At 35.8% G+C, this 26,724-nt stretch overlaps 1 protein-coding gene across 1 annotated transcript in view; it reads right to left on the bottom strand.

Moving 5' to 3' along the window:
- The window catches only part of LOC113093115 (receptor-type tyrosine-protein phosphatase gamma-like), a gene marked incomplete at its 3' end in the record, with an annotated part of 65,760 nt that extends 39,403 nt beyond the window's left edge, over positions 1–26,357 (bottom strand). Inside the window, exons 1-2 of the mRNA XM_026258955.1 lie at positions 25,775–26,357; positions 7,503–7,589 (exon numbers count right to left, since the gene is read on the bottom strand). Coding sequence (XP_026114740.1) covers positions 7,503–7,589; positions 25,775–25,862 — 175 coding nt within the window. The remainder of the gene's footprint in view (positions 1–7,502; positions 7,590–25,774) is intronic.
- Between the last annotated feature and the right edge of the window lie 367 nt (positions 26,358–26,724).

Raw genomic sequence — 26,724 nt, 5'->3', positions numbered from 1 at the left:
GCTTTTTTTTTAACCAATCAGAAATTTACTTTGCACTAAATTCAAAACCATCTCAAATGCTGTTTATTAAATGAAATGAATACATCAATGACTTGAAAAAAAATAATAAGCTTGAGTAATCTTTTGCTTAAGGGACTGAAATGTGCTTTTAATGCTGATATTTCTACAAAACATTTTTGATTATTAACTTAAAACTTGCCTTGAAGAGCTCAGACAGGGATGATGCAACTTTCATTTCGCTTTCGTTAAATTGTGGATATTTGCTAATAAAAGTTTATATATATTTTTATTGTTTTTACCCCCATGAAAAGAAAAGAAAAGTTACTGAATGTTTGCTAAAATGTTTTTTTAAAAATTTGAAAATAAAATATCAAAATATGGTTGAAATAAATGTTTTATTGTCATTCTGCATAGCAAATATATTTAGGTAAAAATGAAACAAAATACTTATTCTGACATGCACTTTTTTTATTAAGAAAAGTGATTATACAAATTTTTACAAAATTTTAAATGATTAAAACTCCTTGCTGACAAATGGGTAAAACCTATTGGTTTGAAGGACAATGGCAGAGATGAGTAAAGATTTCATATTACAATTGATTAGTATTTTAGGGCTGCACTGTGATCCCTAAATAGACTCTTTTAATGTCATCTAATGATTCTGGTTGTATTGCTCTATGCTGAGATCACATAAATACTCTGTATCCATTATTTACAGAAGACACCTACTTAAATGAGATTCAAAGTATGATAGTCAATTTCTAATTATTTATTTATTTTTTGCTCAGAAAATAGGACAACAAGACAACAGGATACATTCTAATTTACAGAAAGATAACACAAAATTGTGTGTACCCCTTAAACCCTCACTCTCAGAAAAATAAAGGTACAAAATTGCAATTGCAGCCTAACACAACATAATTGTACCTTAAGGCCCTGTTGTGTACTTTAAAGGTACCATTACATGTTTTGTTCTCCTAGGAACAAAGTTGTACCTCCACGGTACCTTTTTTTCCCTGACAGTTATGTAGTATACGATATCTTCACAATGATGCATATATGATCCAGCTTTCTTCAGAATCCCTTCATCTTTTCTCCAAACATTTATCCACTTCACTCCACACATAAACAGCCCGGAATACAAATCCTCTTTTGGATGCTCTGCGTGCTCCTTTTAGTAACCACAGAACATCTGAGATCATTCTAAGCATCTCCTTCTGTTGCGCTATATTCCATTATGTTAAACAGATCCTATCTCAGTAGAATTCTTAATAAAACTTGTTTTTCCAGCAAGGACAGGCACCCCGCCACAAAAAGCTTCCGAGGATGATATAGGAGCTGGATTTCTCACACAAATTGGTTTCTGTCTTAGCGATTTATCATTGCAAATTATGAGAGCTCGTCTTGCATAACATCTAGTTTGGCCATCTTGACCCATCAATCACAGAGGGTTGCCAGGGACACAAAAAAACGATGCTTGGGAACGTCGATCTGACTTATTTAAGCATCCAACCACAACAGGCTGTCATGGTGCTGCATTTACATAACATAAATTACTGAGAACGACCTTTGGAATCTTTAGCTGGCTCATATTCCTACATTTCCAAGTTATGAACTGTTCAAAATGGAGCCCAAATGACCCAGAAATCACCCTAAAATGTTGAACCGTTCGTGTAAACAAAATACGCAAACTGCTCCTGTGATAACAGCATGCTGGGATGACGACGCTGTCAAACACCGATACTCTCTTTTTAGCACAAAGTGAATATTTGCTCAGATATAGCGAGAGGAAAGGGGAGGGAAAGAGATAGACAAGGGAGCGAGAGAGAGAGGGAATGAGAGTACTGGCAGAAGAAAATAAAAACCTGGCAGAATATGAGAGGAAAAATATGAGTAATGATGCGTGCCGCGCACCTCCTGGGAGAGACCCTGCAGTGTGGCATATTATCTGTCCCTTTTAAAAAATACCTCCCCACACACACACACAATTTTAAATAAAACATAATCAAATCTCACCTTGCAAGCTCTAGAGTAATTTCCTAGGCTCCTTCCTCAGCCGAATCCACATCTAGCTGTGCATATAGTCTTTTTGTCTTCTTAAAGAAATCTAATTACGTATAACAACTACTTTTACATACATCTGCATTTATGCCCAGAATGAAAAGGGTTTAATTATGAAGTCATTTACAAATGCAGCTGGAAAGGTGGGTCACATTTTGTTGACAGGCAATTAGCGGTGTGTCTCGGCAATTAAAGAGACCTGACAATTAGCACTTGGATATGTCATTTTTCTAAAGCAACACATGGTATTGGACCGAGTTCCAAATGGATCATATTGCCAGTGCCAGAATTGCAGGCGCATCTGTCACAAAAATAGCAACATTATTTGTTGTGTCGCATGGGAGAGAGCAGAAAATTATAACAGCACATGCCAAGCATGGACAAATTGCATCAGCAAAAAGGGGAAAAGTGGTCCAAGCTCACATGTAGAGACCATTTAGTTGCTTAATGTATAAAACAAAGTTCAGTTGTTTATTCTCATGTGGGGATTGTTTAAGTCTGTACTGTAAAGAAAAAAACTGAAAATTCATAGATAATACAAAGATTATTGGAGTGGTTTTACAGGAGTGTGTAATTCAATGTGTTACTTTCCGTTTTTCTTTTTTTTTTTAACTGTCTGTTAAATTTCCAGAAATTTCTGAGTGAACGCGGTTTCTACGCCAATTTTTTTAAAACAGAAAAATTATCTCAATTTTTGACAGCAGTGAGACTAAATATTAAGCAAACTGCGACTTCTGCTTAAGATTCTTGTTTTTTTTTCAGATCCTTTCCTGAGAAAAACAACCCCAGCAATCTCACATTACATCTAGAGTTCCAAAAAATATATTGGATGCCAGTGTAAATGTATTAAATTCTTCTATGATTAAATGATTTTTGTCTTCAAAGGGATTTTAAGAAACATCTGAGAAAAATCTGAAACTCTGGCACTTTTCTTTTCATCCCTTCCTGACCTTTCTACATGTTATCTCAGCAAATAAAAGTGGCAAAAGGCCAAAACTCAAAAGTAAAAAAGTACAGTCTCAGAGATTACCACCAAACTTTATGAGAAAAATAAACCCCTATATTAAGAGCTCCACAAAGCTGAAATTTATTACAGCACTGCTATATGGAAACTGTCTTTATCCAAGGTCAACACAAAGACATATAACCTGGTGTAGAAATAAATCCTAGACACCTGAGCAATGGAAAAGGTAAAATATACCGTATATATATATATATATATATATATATATATATATATATATATATATATATATATATATATATATATATATATATATATATATATATATATATATATATATATATATATATATATATTAGTGCCTATTAGTGCCTAATGAATCGGTTTCCCTCAGTCTGTTGTGATTAAGTTTTAAGGAAGTCAAAAGATGTTTTCAAATCTAAATGGTTGAATAACTATGATAAGTAATGTGTCACATTACATAATTACTCCTAAATTTTGGTGCTGCTAATGATGCTGAAATTGACACACTTCACATTTTCACATTTGAAAAAGGTAAAAAGTTCTGGGCGGGTACAATTTTTTTATGCTTTTGAAAAAAGACTGCATATATTTGATTAAAAATAGTGTAAAACCGTAATATTCTAAAATATGATTACAATTTTAAATAACTTCATTACTACAGCTTTTAGTGTCACATGATCCTTTAGAAATCCTTCTAATATGATTTGGTGCCATGGAAACATTTCTTATTATCAATGCTGAAAACAGGCATTTAACATTTTTATAGAAACCGTGATACATATTTTTATGAAAAGAAATGTAAAAAAAAAAAAAAAAAAAAACACCATTCATTTGAAATTATATTAGTCTTTTGGTCAATTCAATGCCTCCTCACTAAATAAAAGTAATACTTCCTTAATAAATAAATAAAGACCTGTCCCCAAACTTTTGAAGAGTTTTATCTAAAAAGTACAGTTTACATCCTATACAGTGTTTTTAATGCTATAAACAGCTTTATATAGAGAATCACTTCTTGGAATGAAGTTCTGGAGCACAAAGCAAGAAAAAGACTCCTTCATTCCTCACAGAACTGGAGGCTTTTCTATTGTAAAGGATTGTGCAATATTCTTGAGATAGTTGGAAGCTGTTCTGAAGACAATGACTGGATCTGCTCCTTATAAGGTTCTTCTTGAGATCAATATATTGTAAGAGGGGGTTCTGTTATTTCATCCACTCTATGAGAAAGTTAACAGGATCCTTTATAGGTCATTGGCGTGCACAATGCTGATTTGCACATTTCACACCTAGATCGGGAAAATTATCAAAAAAGGCTTAATTATCTTGTTTCTAAACTGAATAATGTCAAGCTAAAAAATATGAGCTACAAAATAACTGTTGGATCATTTTCCAAGCAGAAACCAATCTATAGCATTGGCTAATCATTACCAGTGTCTCCTCCACATTTTTGAAGCGTATTTTTCATCTTACTGTGTATACATGCAAAGGTGTAAATCCTGAAATGGAGTTTAAATGGGCTTTTTGGGCAATCTGTAATTGTTCCCGCACCTGTCAAGCTTTGATTTGCTTTTGCTCTGAAAATGGGTTTAAAGGAGGGAAAAGGTAAATAGGTAAAGCCTGCAGAATGCTTCTGGCACCGAAATTATTGTGAGAGCATGAAAGGTTCTAGTGCATTCTGGCTCTGCTCAAAAGAAGCACAAACATGCAGAAGAAAAAAACTTTAAAAGAAAACACTAAAGACTCAGCTAAGAAATGCTATTGAACTGCTTTTATGAATATCCTAAAGATGGCTTGTAGGTTAACCAATTCAATTGAGACGAAGTTAAGGAAAGCTTAACACAGAAATGAGGCACAGATTTTGGTCCAGAAGCCTGAGAGACTTGAATGTTTCGCATTCTTTACAAATTATTTTATCAGCATTAATATTTGGGTGAAAAATCTAACTTAAAAATGTACATTCGATTTAATCAGCCTCTTCTTACTTTATTTAAAATTAAATAATTACATTTTTTTTCTTCATTTTATGACATAACATTTAATTTAGAATTGTTTTTTTTGTTGAGAATTTCCTGTTTAATTTTAAATTTTAATATGGTCTCAGATATTTGAATCCCACTGTATTTTAATTAATCATTCAAATTTTATATTTAAGTAGTAAAATACAATGGTTTAAATAACATAAGATGCATTTTGTGGTCAACCCGTGACAATAAAAAACCTGAGATGGGAAGCAAAGCACTATGGTTCTTTGGTAGTGAAATATAATGTGCCGTAGTATATCAAAGTATACAATGGTACATGTCCAAAAATAGTATTGCATTAGCATCATGTCCGAAAACCATGACAGTACCATTTGTACAGTATTTTCTCTTCTAAAGCTGACTAAAAACAACACTGGCTGCTGCAGACAGAGATCCATAAAATCTAATATTTTATTCTGTAATATTTGTAATGCTCTTTAATATAGCTCATAAAACTACTTGAAAATTGGAAACCGAAAAAGCTTTGATCCCAGAACAGTTCTGAATATCCAGACCGTTCTCTCTTTAGTCCACACAAGCACATCAGCTATTGTGGCATCAAACCATCTAGTGACACTAGCAGGGGGTTAACTTGACAGTGAACATACAACACGGTACTCTGACACAGACAAGCTGCAAAACAATGAAACTGAATCAAAAAGAGACAAAAATGACAGTTAAAGAGAATGCTGTCTGGAGAGAAAATAAATCCATTGTAAGAGGGGGAAAAAATGTGCGAAAGACAAGCAAAATGCACAAACAAGTGCAGCAGACAGCTATTGCTTGTGAATTGAATCATAACCCCTTCATGCTGACTTAGCCTCATTAATGCTTTCAGAGAAACTGCTGGGGAACCACAGCTATACCTGAGAAACAACAACATAAGTTCAAAACACTCGAAAAAAAACATGAAAACTCATACAAGGTCTATAGAAAGTCTATCGTTTCACAGGCTACTTCACTCAGAAACCAAACCTAAAGGAAAATTGTATTTCTTATAGGTTGCTCTTTCATATTTCTGAAGTTAAGTAGTTAAGAAAAAAAAATGAGCTCAGACTATTTTAGTTCATATTGAGACTTTTAGTATCTTGTAAGGTTGGTTCACAATTGAATTAATTGCCTGTTGAATTCCAATTCAGTTTCTGCAATAACAAGAATGACGCAGAATTGCAACTTGATTTTGAATGCAAGGATGTCAAATGAATTGAAAAGAACAAAATGATATGACCAGAAAAATCAAGAAATGCAAAATTTGTCAAGATGAATGTCAAGAAAATTGTTTAGAAAGTTATAAAAAAGTTTAAGTCAGAAAGTTAGTTAAAAAACTCCAACATATTTTAGTTAGTGAGATGGAAGATATGGATAGTGGAATGATTCCTCAATTCTGAATTTTGCACAACTCAAATCTTTTAGCTGCATGTGAGACTACTGTGTTTTTATTCTCATGAGAAAATAAATTGAAACGTGGTACATTAAGAAATATCTCCATTCGCGTTCTACTCGAACGCAAACCAGATATTGAGACATTAAAGAGATCATTTGGGGTTTTCTTTCCTAAAGGGAGATATGAAAAGCAACCATGAAAAATCTGAATCTCAGAAAACAGTATCTTTTGACATAGATCATTGGATCATGGAAAAGAAATTTGGAAAACGCTGCATCGTCTATTAGAGCACTGAAAGAGAAAGCCTCGCAGGGCTTATCGCACGACTTCACATGGTAAATACACATACATGGCTGCCAGCAAGTCAAAAGGAAGGAGAAAGCACCATTTAAAGATCATTCCATGCTAGAGGGCTGCTGGAACCACGGGCATAAATGTTCCTCGTCCCTCTGAGCACCGACACAAGTCAGAATGCTGGCAAAGAACAAGCCGGCACTGGTCTGTCAGAGCTTCAGAGCTGATGAAGCGAACCATTCAGATGCCCAGAGGAACGAGAAAAGAAAGAAGTCTCAAATAAAAAGACAAAAGAACAGCTGGAAATACGAGGGGGGAAAGAAGAAACGGAGTTTGAAATGAGATAAGAGCAGCTGCTGTTCACGATTATTGACCGTATGTCCGCCAGAGGCCATTGATTGATTCATTTTCATAACTCTCAGTAAGTACGAAATAAGAACTCTCCAGCAACCGCGCGCAAGTTAGATGAGTTATAGATTATGCAAAAAAAAAATCTCTCTTTGAGACAAAGCTTTCAGTATTTCCAATTGATTTTGCCCAGTGGCTGCCAAGTGGTCTTTTCCAGCTGCAAAACATGTAAACCTAACAGACCAAACTCACCCGCCGCTTTTCAAAAGGAAATACACTCATTAAATTTCCCAATAGGGTTGATTCCCCCAAAACACACAGGCTTATGCTGAGTAAACATTGTTGCTATTGCTTACTGATGCTGTGTACACATTTTCATTGCTTATTGGTCGAGGAGAGAGTGACTCACCTGAATACGCCCAATAGGGTTCCCCAGACGCCCTCCGCTCTCTTTGAGTGGCTGAACTCCCACGACGCTCTGTTTCCACACGAGAAGCTGTCGGAGATAAATCAGATGACACTATAATGACTTTCCATTAGCAGAGCAGTCAATGCAAAACATGATCAATATTGCAATATGGTCCACCTTAGAAAATCCTCTAATAAAAAATTATTATTTTAACACTTTTGCTTGAACTGTGTCTCTTGACAAAGTAATCAGAAGTAATAATAACACTAATAATAACACTCAAAAGAGTACTCAGCGGGGCTTCCGAACCTGTGAAAAACCTGCCACTTTGCTCCTCTCATTAAAACACTCACACCAGCTCAATTTCCGGTCGCAAGAATTACCAATGTACGGCATGATTTGTAATTCTGAAAGAGTTGTGGGAGGTCATGCTTAACAAACAGAAAGTTTCTTTTTGATCATCGGGCTTCTTTTACCCGCACTTGTCAAGTCTGAGCTCATGAATTGATCGACTACGAAATTGAACCAACAGAGCAGAAATAATAGTTTCTACCAACAAAAAGAGTTTCTACATTTAAAATTCACATGCACGAGGGCTAGTTCAGAGCTTTGGGAAAAGTACAATTTGTCTTTTACTTCAATGAAGTGAGTGAAATGGAAAAATCGCATTTAAAATCATTTTAACCAAGGACATGTGACAACCAGAAAGTGGTTTTGTCTTCATTCTATTCAAAAGATTGGGGGTCAGTAAGATTAAATAATAATAAATCAATAGGTATATTCAGCAAGGACACATTAAATCGACAGTAGAGATATTCACATAGTCACAAAACTAATTAAACTCTATTGTAAATATGCTGTTCTTTAAAAAAGTTATTTGTCTGTTATTTTCAACACTTACATAATTATTAATATTTAATGAATATTTTTTACACAGCATATTAGAATGTTTTCTAAAGGATCATGTGACACTGAAGAATGAAGTAATGACTGCAGAAAATTCAGCGTTGCCATCACAGTAATAAATTACATTTTAAAATATATTTAATATAATATTTAATTATACATATTTACAGGAAACCTTATTTTAAAATTTTAATATTATTTAATCTATGTAAAATATATCAAATAAATGCTTGGTGGGTATTGGAGACTTTTAATTTTGTGAAATCATAATCTTGACAAATGCTTCACAATGCTTATATTATAACACTTTCTTTAAAATTTTGTAACAAAATAATTCATTATTTGTATACACACATTCAAGCATTCATGCATTAATACTAAATACATTTTAGGGCCACTGCACAGGATATGACAGTTTTAATAAGTTCAAAGTGTAAAAATTGATCAGCATATTAGATTTTGTAACATTTGGCAATTGCAAAAAAATGGGTCTTTATTAATAACTTTCAGCTCTGCAATATTAATTTGGTCTAATATTTGAGATCAATGAAAGATGAATGATTTTTTTGCAGACTCAAACAACTTTCCTTGCTGTATTTTCCCCAAACCATTCATCCATCTATGCCAAACTCCAATATAGGCCAGCGCTATACAGAGCTCTTTATATGGTTGACTAGTGCACCTTTATTTCGTTCTCAGCTACTGAACTCTGTAGCCGCTTCAAAGTGATTATTCGGCTCTTTGTGGCTTCTTTCATAAGTCTCCTTCTGCATGCAGGCTTTTGAGGTACAGTCTTTTCTAAGCAGTAGCTGGATAGCTGACTTTGTGACAAGATAACTGAACGAAATGTGCTCTCCGGGGCATCTAACCGACATGGAGATATAGGGATTTTTTTTTTCTTTTTTCATTTATGCCTTTGTTTAACTTGAACTTTCTCTGAATAGTCCTTGGTCTTCATTTTCAAAGCTGTCTTACAAATTCACACCCCAAGCCATGACTGCTTAACTGACAAACCGGTAGTTATTTTAACGATGCACAGGTCACTATGCCTGTTCTTTTTCACCCGAGTAAAAGCAGCTGTAACAAAAATAAATAGTTGTAAATGACAACATAATCATAAATAAAATGTAAAATGTACATCTACGCACACACACACACACACACACAGATATATATAAGCATATGGGTCATTCTGTATCAACTCCTTCAGAAGAAAATGGCAGCATCATTATGTTATTTTAACACAGTTACTATTAGCAAAATCTGTTGACTTTAGAAATCCTAGTTGCATTGTATGGCAACAGTGGCAGCTCAAAAATGGGAAAATTTGTGTTTTTTCCAGATTTTAAATGCCTGTAACTCATGAAATATTAAAGATACCTTAATATCCTTTTAGATTTCATTTCTTTACAAACTTTTCTTTTAGTATCTTCATTTTAAGGTCCTACTTAGTTCATTTCCAGAGATATTGGAATTCCATTGTGGCTCCATGAGTAAACTGTTAAACTCTACACATTCGCATTGGTTAAAAAACAAAGCTGATATATATATATAGGTTGTTGTTTTTTGTTTAAGGAATGGCTGAGGAACAAATAAGGTCGAAACATGAAATCTTGTTTTCCTCAAAACAATGCAACCTACCTGTACGAGTTACATACAATATAATTGTTAAATACAATAAATATGTTTGCATGCCTATTACTCAAGAAGTATTAAATATATCTTGACATCCTTCAAAATTCTAGTTCTTGACAAGCCTTTCTTCTCCAGTCTTCATTTTTAAGGCCCTATATGGTTCACTCTCAAAAATATCAGAATCTCAATGCGGTTCCAGTCCACATAGTTGAATTTTACTCATTTTCTAAGGTCGAATACCAAAAGTGGTCATCTGTGCCTTTAATCGTGTACAGGTTCCTATAAGTTCAAAGTTGATCATGTAATTCAATGAATTATGGAAAATGCAAGAAGAATGATATGTAACATACTGTAAAGAACTAAAATGTAATATACACATTTTGACTTCTTAAGATGAAACATGGTGAGAGTTCACTGTACCAGGGACTGCTGGGGATCACGGGATGGGATCAAAAGTATTGAAGTGCACACTTCCAGGAGTGCATCAGAAAAATGCGTGCTGGGGTGTGTAGGATAGGATTTCTCCTCCAGACAAATGAATATTTCAAGCAGCAGTACCCTAAAGTACAAGTTTTTTCAACTGTGTCTGTTATACCCTGTTATTCTCCCTTTGGCTTTGTAAAGACCCTGCTTATCTTGCTCTGTGTTTCAAAGCTTCCTGCTGAGAGACCCCTGTGTCTATTCAAGACAATTAGAGAGACTCTCAACAATACTTTTCATACTCTGCTTTAGAGAGCTGTGTCATCTTTGTTAAATAAGTGTTAATTTATTTTTCTTTTTTTAAATGGTAGTCTATGGCAGTCTTTTAAATGGTAGTCTATATTCCCATTAAAAAAAAAAGTGTTCACCAATGATTTAACATCCTGAGACATCTTTGCTTTGTAATTTGACACATTTTTTTTTACCTGTCATCTAGAAATTTGGCACCAAGGTGAGCAAATGATAAAATGTTCATTTTCAAGTGAACTACAGCTTTATCAAACCATTCCCTGATGATCACGTGCACACAAGTTGTGAGCACTTAAACAAAGCACCTTGTCAGGCAGTCATCAGTTCTCAAACCCGAAGTGCAATTCCTCATTTTATCTCACTTCAGAGTGTCTTAAAGTGACCCAATCTCCAGGGGTGCAGACACCCTGGTGCTGCTACTCTTGCATAAACAGATTTTCCAAGCCTTCGCTGCGCTCTTGCCCTCACTTGCATCATTACTTTGGAGATTAATTAGTGGCTGCACTAAGTCGATTCCTTCCAATGCAGCAATTACATCCACTCTCATTGGTTAGTAAGCAATTAGAACTGCTCTCATTGGTTAGCGACCTGTCTGGGTCTGTTTATTGTTTAATCCCTGATGGACAGCAACAGACTTCGTAGAGCGTTGTACTAACATGGCAGACAATTAGCATCTGTGAAAGCCATCAGAAAGTATTCAAAGGTTATGAATGGGGTTCACTAACCTGTAATGATTTTCCTATAGCTCGTTTCAAAGGGTAAACATTAGGTTCCGACCTAAAATAAAGGACTTGATCTCTTAGTGCTTACGCAAGGCTTGTTTGAAGTCTTCTGAAGTCTTCTCCCTTGGGTTTTTAAAACAGCAACGCCACATCAGCAAACCAGTCCTCTGGGGGAATATGTTTGCATGTCTGCCGTTTGACGCGGTAAGGAGATCACAAATAAAGTAAATGAAGGATGGCTTGCTAAAGGTGAGCTCTGTGTGTGTGTGTGTGTGTGTGTGCCTGTAGCCTGCTTTTAGTTATGAGGCAGGAGGGATACAAGAGACAGGCGATATGTGCACTGGCAGATTGTGATGCCAGGTGCATTTACGCAGTTCAGTGCAGCTAAACATGACATTAAAGAGGAAATGCTGCCTCTGAACTCAAAACATCAACATAACGGGTAACTTGGGCAACCTACACACGGGTAAACACATACACGCAAGGACACGCATGTGTTAGCAGATGTTAAGTGTCATCTAACACACAATAAAACAACTGTTACATTTACCATCTTGAACAATGCAATCAGGGCTTAAGATTAACACTCGCCAAGCGCCAAATGCAAGTAAAAATTGACATTGGCGAGTATATATAACAGTGTCAGTCTACGATTTTTTGTGAAACTTAGATGCATCTCGAATTCAATGCAGGTTTTTATGTTTGCCAAGCAAAAATCTGAAAAATAACAGAACACTTCTTTTCTACAAGATGCATAATTTGAGAAATTAGCTATATATGTGTTACAAGACTGTAATTAGTATTTTTTCAGGGTTTTGTGATGCATATAGTTTTATTTGAATGTGAAAGAAAGAAAAAGAAAATCCGCAAAATGTCTGTTCCCAAATTGTGAACAGTAGCATGCATTTTGAACAGCAGGGTGTATAATAGTGTACTAATAAAAAAGTTAAAAATAACGGTGAACCACTAATAATCTACTGACGAACCTGACAGGGCATACAGAATTTATCTGTGAAACTAAATATCCTCATTATAGAGGACAAAATCAATTAAAATAATAAATCAAAACTAATACTGCAGTTAGTTTTGGTAATTTGTGCCACAAACCACAAATAAACATATCAATATAAAGCTACTGTCACCATGCTCACATAAGCTTCTCAGCGGACTTCTCAGCATAATACATAAACAACCCATACTCCCACTAGGCGAGCTGAAAATAGACTGCCACACTTTAACATGAGAACTCAGAGGTTTAATTAAGCCGAAACACCCACTATGGCCCTTTTTGACAAATAAACATGGTTGAAGTAAAGACACGCTAAAATGTAGAAGGTGTCGCGACACGGTTCTCATCCACCATAATGTTTTGTGATGGCTAAGTGATAATTCATCTCAAGAATTTTTTCATCAAGCTGCGCAGTTTTGAATAGCTAATGCTATAATAACTAGAGCAAAACATGCAACCATCACAACACCCAAATGGAATAAAACCGTTCACATGAATTTGCATCAAACACAGAGACGTAGGGGTTTGTTCATCATTGCTGATCAAATTCAGTTTTGCACTCACTTGTATAATACAAAAATGAGTTCTGTCATGTGTTCATAAGTTTATAATTACAAAGCAGGCTGTATAATTGGTGTGTTTTAAAGGAATAAGTTACTCATCCTTAGGTCATCCCAGATGCGTTTGTTTCTTCATCAACAGGTTTGGATCTTAGGAAGTGAAAAGTTGTGTGTTTACAAGAAACAAATGCATCATAAAAGCATTTGTACCTTTTGGCCAAAATACCAGTCAATAATGCATAATGACACTTATTGTTTTTGATACAGTAGTAAGCAGTGCTTAGATATGTGCATATTTCTATCCCGATTCAGATAACATTACTTTTTCAATGGAGAAAGCTAAATTATGGATAGAAGACTTGTATTTTAGCTGAATGCAATGGTTTAAAGATAAAAACAACACGGTTTTTCACTTCACAAAATGTTAACTGATGGACTGGAGTCTGATGGCATCAATTTATGAGCAAGTGGTGTAATGCAAATATCTCTTCTGTTGAAGAACCAAACTCATCTACATCTTGGATGGCCTGAAAGCAAGTCAATTTTCTGCAAATTATAATTTTTTTGTGAAATATTAAATTTATAATTAACTTCCAGTACAAACAATCATGTGCTTTCAGGTGCAATCAGCTTTAAGAGGCTTTAAAATGGTGAAAAAGGAAAAAATGAATGCACTAATGAAACTATATATATATTAGGGATGGACCGAATCCAAGATTCGGATTCGGCCGAATACTGGGCTTTTTGACAGGGTTCGGTTTCGGCCGAATCTTAGATTTTTTTTCCACCGAACCCTAGGCTTGCGCTATGCTGGTTGATGTCACGCGGCCATTGATTAAGTGATGGTGTTTACTTGAGGACTGTTCTGTAGCAATACAGAGCCAGTCACATTGGGTGCTGACGTGGAGATAAGCGTTTTTTTTTTTTTTTACTGCTGGCAAAAACGGCAAAGATCTACTTCTATGCCCAGTGAAAGACTTTTCAGTACTGCTGGAGACATTCGTTCCCACACTCGCAAGTGGGAAAGTCACCAAACATATTCCGGTTTAAAAAAGAGAAGAAAAACACTTTTCTTTGCGTTGTTGCACTTTTATTGAAAGGTTTTGGTTTGTACTTGCGGCTTATGGTAATTGTCAAAATAGTTTTTCCCGCTTGTCATCCTGGCATAATGTTGCCTATTCTTTAAAATAAAAATGAAATAATAAAAATGAAATTATAAAATGAAAAATACACTTCTGTGGACGTTGTTTACTTCATTAATTTGTTTTACTGTGTTAATGGAATAAGGATGCGAGTAGGATTCGGTATTCGGTTTCGGATTCGGCCGAATCTTAAACAGTGGATTTGGTATTCGGCCGAACCCAAAAAAATCTGGATTCGGTGCATCCCTAATATATATATATATATATATATATATATATATATATATATATATATATCCACGAATAGACAAAGAGTAAATAAACAAAAGTGGGCCGAGTTTCAGTGTCCAGGCACATCCTAATTCAACATGCAGGTCACAGTAGGTGAGTCTATCATCTGCACTACTCAACTTCCTTAACAATACCTCTCTTTGTCGACCTTTACTGAAAGCTCTAAATCCATGGCACAAACATCCTTAAATGGCACAGCGGACATTTACACTGTGTTCCAAAGCAAGTCCTCAAAGGGCAAACATGGCACGCACAGACCTAGAAGCGGAAAAGGTCAGGAAAGCATAATGGATGCACAGCTCCTCCCTCCTACCTAAAGCACCTGACGTGCATGGAGATATAAACGCTAGCGATAAACCTCAGTCGGTGGTTTGGTTAGTGCAGACACTCCTTTGATAAATGATTCGGCATGTGAGTGATTTTTCTTTGTGTCCGCAAAGAAATATAATCTACTTTCGTTACAGAGGCTTTTCAAAAGAAGAATCGAGAACTGACCATGAAGCTCTCTTGAGTTATATTTAACTGGGCCTCTGCCTCCCGCTCTGGCTTCATAATCTATTTTTGCGGTTAGTGTTTACATTTGCCTGTTGACCCAGTGGAGATTGTCTAAAAAAAAGATGTCAGGTTAAAGAGCTGACCCGAGATTATGTGTCATTGTGTGAGAAACCAGCTTAAAACTGTGAAATGGAAAGATCCTTAAAATGAACTCTAATGGAAAGATCCTAATTACTAAACTGTGGATGACAGCTTTGTATGGCAATAGTGGAGCGTATAAGTTGCATCAGCGACATCTGCACTCTGCATATTTCTTATAATTAGACTACTCTGTTCCTATCACTAAACACTGTCATTATTAAACAAAGGAACACTAAAAACTAGGTTTTAGAAGAAAGTAACAGTAAAGTGGTGCTTGCACAAGCAAAACTTTGCCACAGTGTCTGAGAACTTTACTCTGTCTGCTAAGCAATTGCGAAGATTCTTTCTAAAGTGTTGCTAGGTGTTCAGACTGATTGCTAGATGTTGGCTTATTGCTTCTAAATCAAAAGAGTCCACTCCAAATGATATTAAACATGATATTGTGGTCCCTAGTGGGTCTTGTCTGCCAGACAAAAAAAAAAAATCTCTATAAATGTAAAAGAGTGAAAAACAGTAAAAACATCTTAATATGAGAAGAATAGAGTAAATATGCAAAGTAAATGCAAATACAAAATTATGTGAGATTTCTATGAGAGGTTCTATTGCTAGGCAGTTTCTGAAATTCTCTGACTGATTACAAAGTTCTAAGCGAAAAAAGTTTACAGTATGCCAACCCATTGGAAGTTAGAGGTTTCCAGGTTATTATGACTGGTTGCTAGGTTGTTGCCAAGGTGTTGCTAGGTGGTCGCTTTATAATCACCCCTATTCAAAAGAGCTCAAATCTATGTCAATTTTTTTTTTTTTGAAAAACAAAAATCTGATCACTTATGAATAAAATAATAACAGATCTGTTCTCAAAAAAAAAAAAAAAAAAAAAAAAAAAAAACACCTTTTTTTGAGTTGCCAAGTAGCAACATAAAACAGTGAGGAGAGGGAATGGCTTCCTCTGCCTCAGCATTTACAGAGATTGCCCTATCGCAACTTAATCACTAACTTCTCACATGTAAGCAGTAAACATTTATCCTCATTCATTCAATCAATGAGGATAAATCAATGTCCAAAAGGAAGAACAGTTCCTATCTATAGTATTAAAGCAAAAGGCAGGGGACAAGGTGGACCCCCACCATGTGTCCGGAGTCAAAGCAAGCCATCCCACATTGTGTTTGCAAAGCACTAACATCCTGGCTTTATCCTGTATTTATGGAACAAGTGATGGCCTATTGTCTCATTGTTTAATAAGAAGACTCACCTATTTTAAACAGCAATACAGTACGACTTCCTGCATGGAAAAGCCAACTGTTAAACAGCCACTGTGGACCGAGAAGGCTCTGTTTTATAAAGTCTTCCATTGGGTTCCGCTGGAGTATTACGTGATCATTCATGAATAAAATGAAAATGGCAAAGTAGACTGCATAATGTAAAATTCCATTGAGGCTATTAAGAGCAGAGAATGCCTTAACATCTACCCGGTGTGAGAGATAATTACGGTGTAATTAAGATCCCTATAGACGGAGTCTTTTAGACCAGTAGCCATCACTAAAGCTGCCAAAGCTAACACTGAGGACTTACCAGCTATAGTAGCTGAACGCTCTGCTGACTGAGTCTATCAAAAGCTTGGGCAAATCCATTAGCTGGATTAATCATATGTTATAGGTTTGAGGAAAGGGCAAACACATTTTCGCTATTAATTATCAAGCAATTGGATGAGAGTGTAAAAACCTTTAGAAGGACAATCATAATCATAGAACCATAAAAGGTCGGAAAATCTACTGATCCCGGGTTTTAATCTAAACGAACTGTATTCTGAGTTCAGAAGGTTACTTTGAAACATCTGATATATTCATAAGAAAAGAAATCACTTTAGACCCTTCCCATTCACAAAAAGAAAATTCTGTCATTTACTCACCATCAAGTAGTTCCAAACCTGTGTGAATTTCTTTCTTCGGCTGAACACTAAAGAAGATATTTTGAAGAACGAAGGCACCCAAACAGGTTACATTTGATTTTTCTTCCCATACTATGGAAGTCAATGGGCACCAACAACTGTTTGGGTATCCACATTTCTCAAAATATTTTATTTTGTGAGAAAATTCTGAGTAAATGGTGACAGAATTATTTATTTATTTTTTGGGAGGGAGGGAGGGAACTATTCTTTCAATAAAGTACTGTACACTACAAGCCTCTCTATCGCACTCTTGATTGAAACATACAATTTTAGGTTCTTTACAGAGATGATATAATACACGCAAAGACAAAATTAGGTAAACCTGAAATATGAAAAAATAGATCCTGAGTGGTCAATCAATAAATCAATATTAAAATGATCAAAACAAAGACCTAGTGGTTAGCATACATGTTTGACATCTTGAGCTATGGTGTTCAGATGGGAACAAGGGTTTGAGTAAGACTCCCATCATTTTCTCATTCTTTCCCTTTCCATAAATAAATAAAATCACAAAAATGAAGAAACAATTTAAGCTTCACTCTGAGGAAACACGTGAAGTATTTTGTTTGTTCTGCCATATTAAACTTATTCATTGTGGCTTGTTGCTTTCGCAAAACAAAAACTGTCAACATGATGCTTGTTGAGACTGAATGTGTGTTTATCCCCTTAGAGGAGCTGCAATCTTATAATTTGCATTCTGAAGTCTCCAAATCAAAATTAAAGGCTACCCAACAAGCGGCTCTTAAATCTCATGATGTGCCTGATCTAAATAATCACTAAGTATAAAAAAAAAAGAAACTAAGGGTGGCCTGCAAAACTATTGTAAGATTAGTAGTTTTAAATAGACAATGGCACGTTCTTAACTATAATTTTATATACGCAAAGTGTGTGTGTGTGTGTGTGTGTGTATGTGTGTGTGTGTGTGTGTGTGTGTGTGTGTGCATGTGTGTGTGTGTGTGTGTGTGTGTGTGTGTTCACATGTCCATCCACCTCAGCAGCACTATCTGTTGTACATCTGAGAGAAGGAAATTACCAGTTCTCTGAACATTTTGAATGGACTTGCAACAAGTCGAGGAGTGCGATAACTCTCTCGTACTTCTATATCTCAACAGTATTAAGGTCAGGAAAGAGAGTGAGTGAGAAGAAAAAAAAAGAAGGACGACGTGACTGTGTGAGAGAGAGAGAGCGAGAAAAATATCCACTCCAAGGCTTCAGAAGCTGTCAGGCTATTAAGGGCACAAATCAATCATTATATTAAGATAATATAACCTCTCTCTTAAAATAACGTATAATTAGCAAAATCATTTTTGAGAGGCTACATGAACTGACATCCAATTACTGCCATCAGATTGTTATCTCTGGATATTTCAGGGCTTATAAAACATAGCTATTAACTCATAGCACCGTATATTGTTTTAATATGTCGGCACGGAATTGAATATACATGTAATTAGATCCTATACAAGTATCAAACACATAAAAGATACATCGCAGACCGCCTTCCAGCTAAGCAGCACGCTCATGTGATACAGTATCATCAAAGGCGCCTGTGAACCAGCAGAACCAAACAGTCTTTCATTCCAAACATCCTAAGCCTTTTTAACGTGGTTCACAGTGTCATTGGTGTGGGTGATTGGACAGTGGGCTTGGAATCGATATGAGGATGCGGCAGGTCAAGGCCCTTCATCAACCACACAGGAGATCCAAAGCGCAGCATGTGGCAATTGGAAACATATGATAAAAGACTCATAGAGAGCTTGTGGCTAAAGAATCTCCGACCCGATCCCTGGCCTCAAGTTATGTGCTGCTGCACCTCAATAAAAATGTAAATACCTTGTCTGCTCTGGGCAACTACTCACTCAGCTGCTAAAGAAGTCAAGACAAAGTCTCAAATAGGGAGGGGGTTACAAAACCGCTCATTCCCTCTTCTTTTAAAGCACTAATTAAAATAAAATTGGCAAATACTGCTGTGGATAACAGAATACAGAAGATACTTCATGAGAAAATGCTGGACATCTTCAAAACCGAAATACCGTCTGCAATCATTAAGCACTGGACGATTCTGGTTTTTAGAAAATGAGACTGAAGAACTCGCCGCCATGATCCTAACGTGTTTTTTTAAGTGTTGCTATACCATTGCTAAGGGCTCCTGGGTGGTTGCTAGGTGGCCACTTATTAGTAAAACTAAAAAGAGCTAGCTGCAGGTCTCTAAGATATTCTGGTCACTAGAGTCCCTCTTTCAGTGCAAATTGAAGGGATTTTAGGATTCAGGAGGTGAAATTAGTCTAATAGCTTATAAATGTGATCACACATAATTAATTAGCAATTCAACTACATACACAATTCGAGTATCTTTCAATGGTGCAGAACAAGTTATGTTCATATTTTGGGGTCTATAAGATTTTTTTTAAATGTTTTTGAAAGTCTCTTATTCCTCCCATGGCTGTAATTTTTTCAGTCTTTTCTGTCACTTTTGAACAATTTAATGCATTCTTGTTGAATAGAGGTATTCATTTCTGAAGTAGAAGTATAAATATTTTCTGAAAAATAAATTGATAAATAACAATATTTTTTTTTTAATAAAATAAATTAATTAGAGATGTTTTTGATTACTAAAATTTACTGAAACCATTCAAGTCCAGAAAATTAAAGGAAAACTAAGTAGATAGTTATTAGTGCCGTCAAACTATTAATCGCGATTAATCGCATCCAAATAAAAGTTTTTGTTTGCATAATATGTGTGTGTGCACTGTGTATATTTATTATGTATATAAACTCATGAATATGCATGCATTATTTTTATATATTAAATACTTATTTATAATATAAATTATATGAATATAAATATAGACATGTAACTACATGTAAATATTTTCAAAATATATAATGTAAATGTATTTATATATACATAATAAATATACACAGAACACACTCATATATTATGCAAAAAAAAACTTTTATGTTGTACATGATTAATCGCGATTATTCGTTTAACGGCACTAATAATTATCTACTTTGCTGCAAAAATGTATATTGTCCATTCCTACAAGTAAGCTGAATATATCACGTAGACATTTTTAAATTGTTTGGATTTTCATGTCAGATGTTATGGTAATGATCAAATAGAAATAAATGACAAAAATCACTATGCAAAATAAGGCCTGAGATGGGAGGAGGAGAGACGTCCCTCCAGAATCTTCTCCGAGCTGACAACATACTGCTGACAAAGCAGAAGCAAGCACACACACGTCTCAGAATAAGTCACAACAGGATAAAGAACTAGAGCCCGACCGATATGGATTTTTGGGGGCCGATGCCGATGCCGACATTAACTCGAAAAGAGCCGATTTATAAGCCGATATTTTGATTTTGAAAATAAACTGGATATTAGACCCATTTCCTATATACTGCACTTACACAACATTCAATAGCAAAATATCTGCCTGTTCTATGTATGTGGGCTGTATAAACCATTTTCCAGAAGAGATTATGTAAAAAAAAAAAGCCTTAGATTATAGTCTCAATGACTAAACAATTGCACATCAAAAGTATATATATTTTTAATGGTCAAAAAAACACTTTTACTTTCTTCCAGTTGAAGCTGGTTTTAACAGTCTGTGTGTGTTCTGTAAATAAATTATAATACTAAAGTTAAAGTATTTGCAGAAGTAGTCCCACACTTTGCTGCTACAGCATTCACCTTTTTCAGGTATCTGTAGGCCAGAAAGAGACAGAGAAAGAATAAGCATGTGTATTAATAATATCACCATGTATCATTACTCGTGTCATCATTAGAATTAGAATTATAATAAACAGGGATCTCCTACATAGGCAAAAATGAGAAATATATTTTTTTTTTATTTGTCAACCAATAGGTATTACCTATTACCTACTTCTATTTAAAAATATTACAACATTTTCCTGTTATGTCTTTAAAGCTGCTTTGAAACAATCTGTAAAAAATAAAAATAAATAAAAAAAAGCGCTTGTTCAGCTCACATTTATTTACATGTCCCCTCTGGTTAATCATTTCTGACCCACCTACTCGAAGTTGAATGGTTAACGTTAGTGTCATGAACACACCGCTGTCAATTTTGAGAAGAACCACCTTCAATCAAGTTAATAGCAAGCATTTAAGGGGCCTGCTAAAAAGGAAGCTATATTAGCGTTAGAATAACATAAGGCTGTAAATATCTAATATTTTAGTAATCGGGTCTATGATAGGCTTTTGTACATTCTGCTGAACAACAGCCTTTAACTGGACTTTTATTTTGACGGGTTGGCGTACATTTACAGTTCTGTGTATGTGATGTGGCGCTGTTTTTACTTAAATCAAACGGTCAAATGCTCATGAAGTGACTGTCAGAGCAGTTCTGGGGATGTTGTTCATGTGTTCACGTGATTATTTAGTGAGACAGCGGACGCTGAATTCACCGCGAGCTTAATGCGCGCTTACGTGTGTTTAATGAATGAAGAGGCGCTTCTGCGCCATTCATTAACAGAGACGCGCAGAACATGCAGGATTCATATTTAAAAATACTATTCCGGCTTAATACTTACAGATATTCGTCCATATCGTGATTTGATGTAAGTGCAATGACCTATTTTTAATGAATTCATTCAATAACATAACAGCTTTTGTTTTTCGAGGCACGCTGTACATAACTTCTAGTCATTGCCCCCCTGCCACAGTTACCCGGTCATTATGTGGGAAACACTGCAGATATATTTAGAATAAGTTAAACGATAACGTTATAGTTTGACATCTTATTAACGTTCGCACTCTTCCACTGATAAACATGGTATTAGCTTCGTGGCTAATCTAATATAGCAATGCATTAGTGGCTGTAAGTGATGTTACAGAATATTTATAAGTGATAATGATAGGACCGTTAGCTAGAACTACCACATCATTGTATATACAGTGTATGAACTAAATCATTTCACATGAAGAACGACAGACTCACCGTCAAAACAGAAAAAAAATCTCCGTGGCTGGCTTGGCTTATCGCTTTCTTCGCTAGTGAATTTCTGGCGCTGTTGTCAACTCTGGAGCTGCAGAGCTCCCTCTGGTGGGTAAACTATGCAACACTCATAACATGAGTAAAGCATGAGACTCCGTTTCTCATGTTCCATCGGCCATTATAAACGCCGATGCCGATTTAAATGCAATAAGCTCATATCGGCCGATAATATCGGCCGGCCGATATATCGGTCGGGCTCTATAAAGAACCATTCCATATTCTCATCTTGAGACATCTCGTCAAATCATCACTGCTTCATAATCGAAATACAAATAGTTGGGGCGAAACGCCAGCATTTTATTTGCCTAACAAGCCATATCGGAGTCTAAAATGCGTGTTACAACTCACAACAGGAGTGATCTTCCAGGGAGCTAAAACTTTAAATCACTCTATTAAAGCACTTGCCCACAGTCAAACTCCAATCCCGTTTAAAAAAAGACTGTAAAATGCACGCTAAAGCGAGCCATTGACATATGTAAAAGTCACACCCATCTGTGGATATGAAATATGGTTCTGGATCACTGCTTCCCATTATTTTTAATGCTTCCTGCGTATTGATTTTTTACTCTCTGCTTTCAATTAAACGCTTTACAGGCTCTTTGTATGCAGGTCAGGATTTTGGTGATGGGTGGATAAGAATGGCAGAGGAGTAGAGGGCTTCTTTTTTATTTTATTGTGCTGACTGTCTTTCAATCACACAGGAAAGGACTCCTCATTAGGGGAAGCGAGAGTGAGGCAACAGAGACTTAAGAGCAAGGTAGAGCATTAAAAATACAGTGTCTTTTGACAGGAGGCCCTTGATGGATACCGGTGTCAAGCAGAAGCTTCATGTGGTGTCGGCCAGAGGAGATGATAGACGCTCCCCACAGGGTTGGGAGATCTTTGACCGTCTTTTGAAACCACGAAAGAACACACAAATGAAAAGTTTAAACTACGCATCTGATATAAGTTTAAAGACATCTTCAAATGCACCGGAGCAGGTAGTAGCTCGAGGGTGCGCATTAAATTTTACACAAAATCTGCTCGGATTGAACTGGGGGCTTGTGATTGACTGTGGACATGTCCAGTAATACTGTGAAATACTGTTATCTTTTAAAATAATTGTTTTCTATTTGAACATATTTTGAAATGTAATTTATCCCTGTGATGCAAAGTTGGATTTTCAAGATCTTTACTCCAGCCTTCAGTGCCACATGATGCTTCAGAAATCATTTTAATATCCTGATTTGCTGCTTAAATATGACTGGAGATCTATTATTAGTACTGGTTATTATTATCAAAATTTAAAAAAAATGAGGAAAGCATGATACATTTTTTCACAATTTACTGATGAGTAGAAAGTTTAAAAAACATTTATTTGAAATAAACTGAAATATAAATGTTTTGTCTTTATAGTCACTTTTGATCCATTGAATGCATGCTTTATCTTACATAACCCAAACTATTTGAATGGTAGTGTATGACAAAAATATTAGAAACGTCTTTAAAAACTTAAAAACTAAAAATCAATCGTTTGTCCAGGAATTTATGTTTTAATCTGACATACCGGTATATATTTGGTCTCCACAACGTAAGCAAAATCAGAGCCACACAAACAATATATAATTCAAATTCCGAAAGAAACAAAAAGAATAATCGGAAGTCCCAGCCCACCCTGAACCAAATAACAAAGTCCCCTTTCATTTCTGAGAGGACATCAGTCTTGGGTCAGAAAGTTTTATTATCGAACGCCAATGCCTAGTGGCCAGCTTGGCTTCAATAAGAATAAAACATCTGTTCTGATTTTGATGTCATATGTAACCTCTCCCCATAAACCATTACGCAAGCTGATGTAACAGCCTGTTACCATTATTAGAAGTTAACCATTGCCCTGCATACAGACCATCTCAACTCATTGCCAGCTTTATGATACCACTAATAGAAATACAGAGACGAGATCTGTGACAGTGTACAAAAGCACAGTCAAATAAAAGCTAATGAGGGCTGGGACAGGAAAAGGAAACACTGATTTGCAATGTCCGCCATGTTCCGTTCATCTGCTCAGGCTTTTATCTATGAGTAATACTGGCCCGACACGTTTCCAAGCTTATATTTCTATTAATTTCAGTGCCGCCTCGGCAGTGGCGAAAAGGTCTGGTTTGTTCAATTTGTTATCATGTTCCACATTTCCAGCCAGACTTATTGCTTGGATTTTTTTTTTTTAACCATGCTCATTAAGCTCACATGATGTCAAGAGTGTCCATGAGCCACAGTCAAAAAGGGAAATTTGAAATATGTGAAGCTTAAAACAACTGTTATATCTTGGCTGTAACTGCTGACATGATTCCTAATGATTCTGTACAATGGTAATGTGATGATAATGATAATGATCGTGCACAACAATTAAAATCATATTACCAAATCACAAGACCAGACATGGTTAGGAATGAGAATATAAGAACATATTATTGGGCACCAAATGTGACACCAGTCAACCACTTATAAGAACATTCAACAGTCCACTTTAATGTCTATTGTGGGTATGGTCTTAGTTAGGAAAACCTGCGGTAATTAAGCAAGATTTACACTAAATATGTCAGTTATGTTTGATCAAAGGGTCCATAAGATGGTTTAGCTGGTCTTCCCATCTGGTCAAGATGCTCTTTTGGCTGGTATTTTTCAGATGGTCAAGCTGGCAGCTAAATCCCAGCTTGGCCAGGTTGAGAGACCAGCTTAAACCATGTAAGACCAACAAACCAACTTATGCTGGTTTAAGCTGCTTTTTGTCATCACTCTTATAAAATATCCAACTAATGAAAATGAAGAACTTAAGGGCAACAAATCAACTGAAAATAATTTAAGCCAGCAATTAAACTAAAGTAAAATCTAAGTGGTACAACATTTCAAATCGCAGAAATTACTGTGACAGGACAGAAAATAAAGATGCTTTTGTAATGGTGAAAACCTTTTACAGTACATCAGCTCACAAGCTGACTGAACATATTTTTTCTTCTACAATTTAGATTAATTTCATAATAAGAGAAGCATTTCTGAATGTGAATCTTGCAGCCTGATACAAGGAAGCCATAAATTAAAAAGTAAAAATGTAATTAAATTCAATTAAAAAAAATACAAATTATAGAATAAGTGCTTTTTATTTATAAATGACGTTTAACATTCACATTTTTCCTGTACAAAACAATTATAGATAAATACAATAAAATGCAATAAAAATAAAATAGTAAATTGTTATATAAAATAAAATCAATACAAATAATTACATTAAAAAATACATTAAATAATAATAAATACTTCCTCATTGAAATTAAAATCTACAAGTTTCTGGATACCCTCCACATAGCTTGGATGACATCACCTCGGGAACAATCAAGTCCGTGAGACCATCCGAGCTCTGCTTTTACTTCTGTCACAGCAGGGCAGAGGACTGCAAAACTGACCTTCATGAATCATATGCACGGTTTAAATTCTGAATTATAGCATCTACAGTTAAGATCCTTTTGCTTTGCAAGGCACATATTTGCCTTTAATATAGACAATCACTCTTAATGCCTTTTGATCTGTGATGCTGATCGACACGAAAACACCTGCTTATTCAACACAACTTTTTGCAGAGAAATATCCCAAACAATCACAGTTGAGATCCTAAAATATTAAGCACAAAGGCCTGTCTTACCGGGATGACAGATGATGGGTTGGATGAGAAGGGCTGATAAAGTCAAACACAACATCCTCACACGACACGATCCTCGCTGTCTCCACATGTCCAAATGCGCAATTAGAGCAACACGGAATGGCGGATCAAATCGAGCGTCAATGAAGGAAACACGCTCACTTGACTAACCAAAAGAATTAACGTTACAAGTGATGGAGGCGATTTTAATGACCGGCGACAAACCTTGAGCCTGTTTCGTGGGACATTTCGGACAGCCCACAATCCGCGCACACTTCTGCTTTTTGTGGCGTCCTTTACATGCTCTTTACATTCTCAAGTTAATCCCAACCGGACGCACTTTGAGACGCTCGCGCTCGTTCAGTTCTTCTTCTGTACAGCGGCTCGCGCACACGCGCATCTACAAAGTAAGTCGCTTCGATGACATTCGGCGCGGTCCGCTTCTCTATCCAGGAAGTTGTGCATATGAGCGTTTCGTGTTTTGCCAGTGGAATTAGTTGAGAAATCAAAGCCCTGCCCTCTGGATCCTAGCGCCGGGGGCTGTGATTCTGCACGCCTGCTGAGGAAAGACGAGGATTGGCTACTGGACAACTGTGGCACAAGACTGTTTTAATAGCGTGTCTTTCTAAAGCAGTTAGTTCCGCTCCTGAAATCTGATTGGTCAAAGCGGCGTTCCAAACATGTATATTAAGTAGAGTCGATGACGTGTCGCTTTTTGTCCGGAATATAAGTTAATTTAAAATACACCTTTTCTATAAAGGAAATTACGTATTTTTGCTATTGTTTGCGAGGTTTAACGTAATATATATATATATATATATATATATATATATATATATATATATATAGATAGATAGATAGATAGATAGATAGATAGATAGATAGATAGATAGATAGATAGATAGTCTGGAGCTGGAGCCGTAATTTTAGAACGTCATGCTCACGCCACTCAT

The sequence above is a fragment of the Carassius auratus genome, unplaced genomic scaffold, assembly GCF_003368295.1.
Source record: "Carassius auratus strain Wakin unplaced genomic scaffold, ASM336829v1 scaf_tig00214880, whole genome shotgun sequence".
NCBI lineage: Eukaryota > Metazoa > Chordata > Actinopteri > Cypriniformes > Cyprinidae > Carassius > Carassius auratus.
The sequence above is the reverse complement of the archived record's forward strand: the minus strand, read 5'-3'. Positions and strand labels throughout refer to the sequence as shown.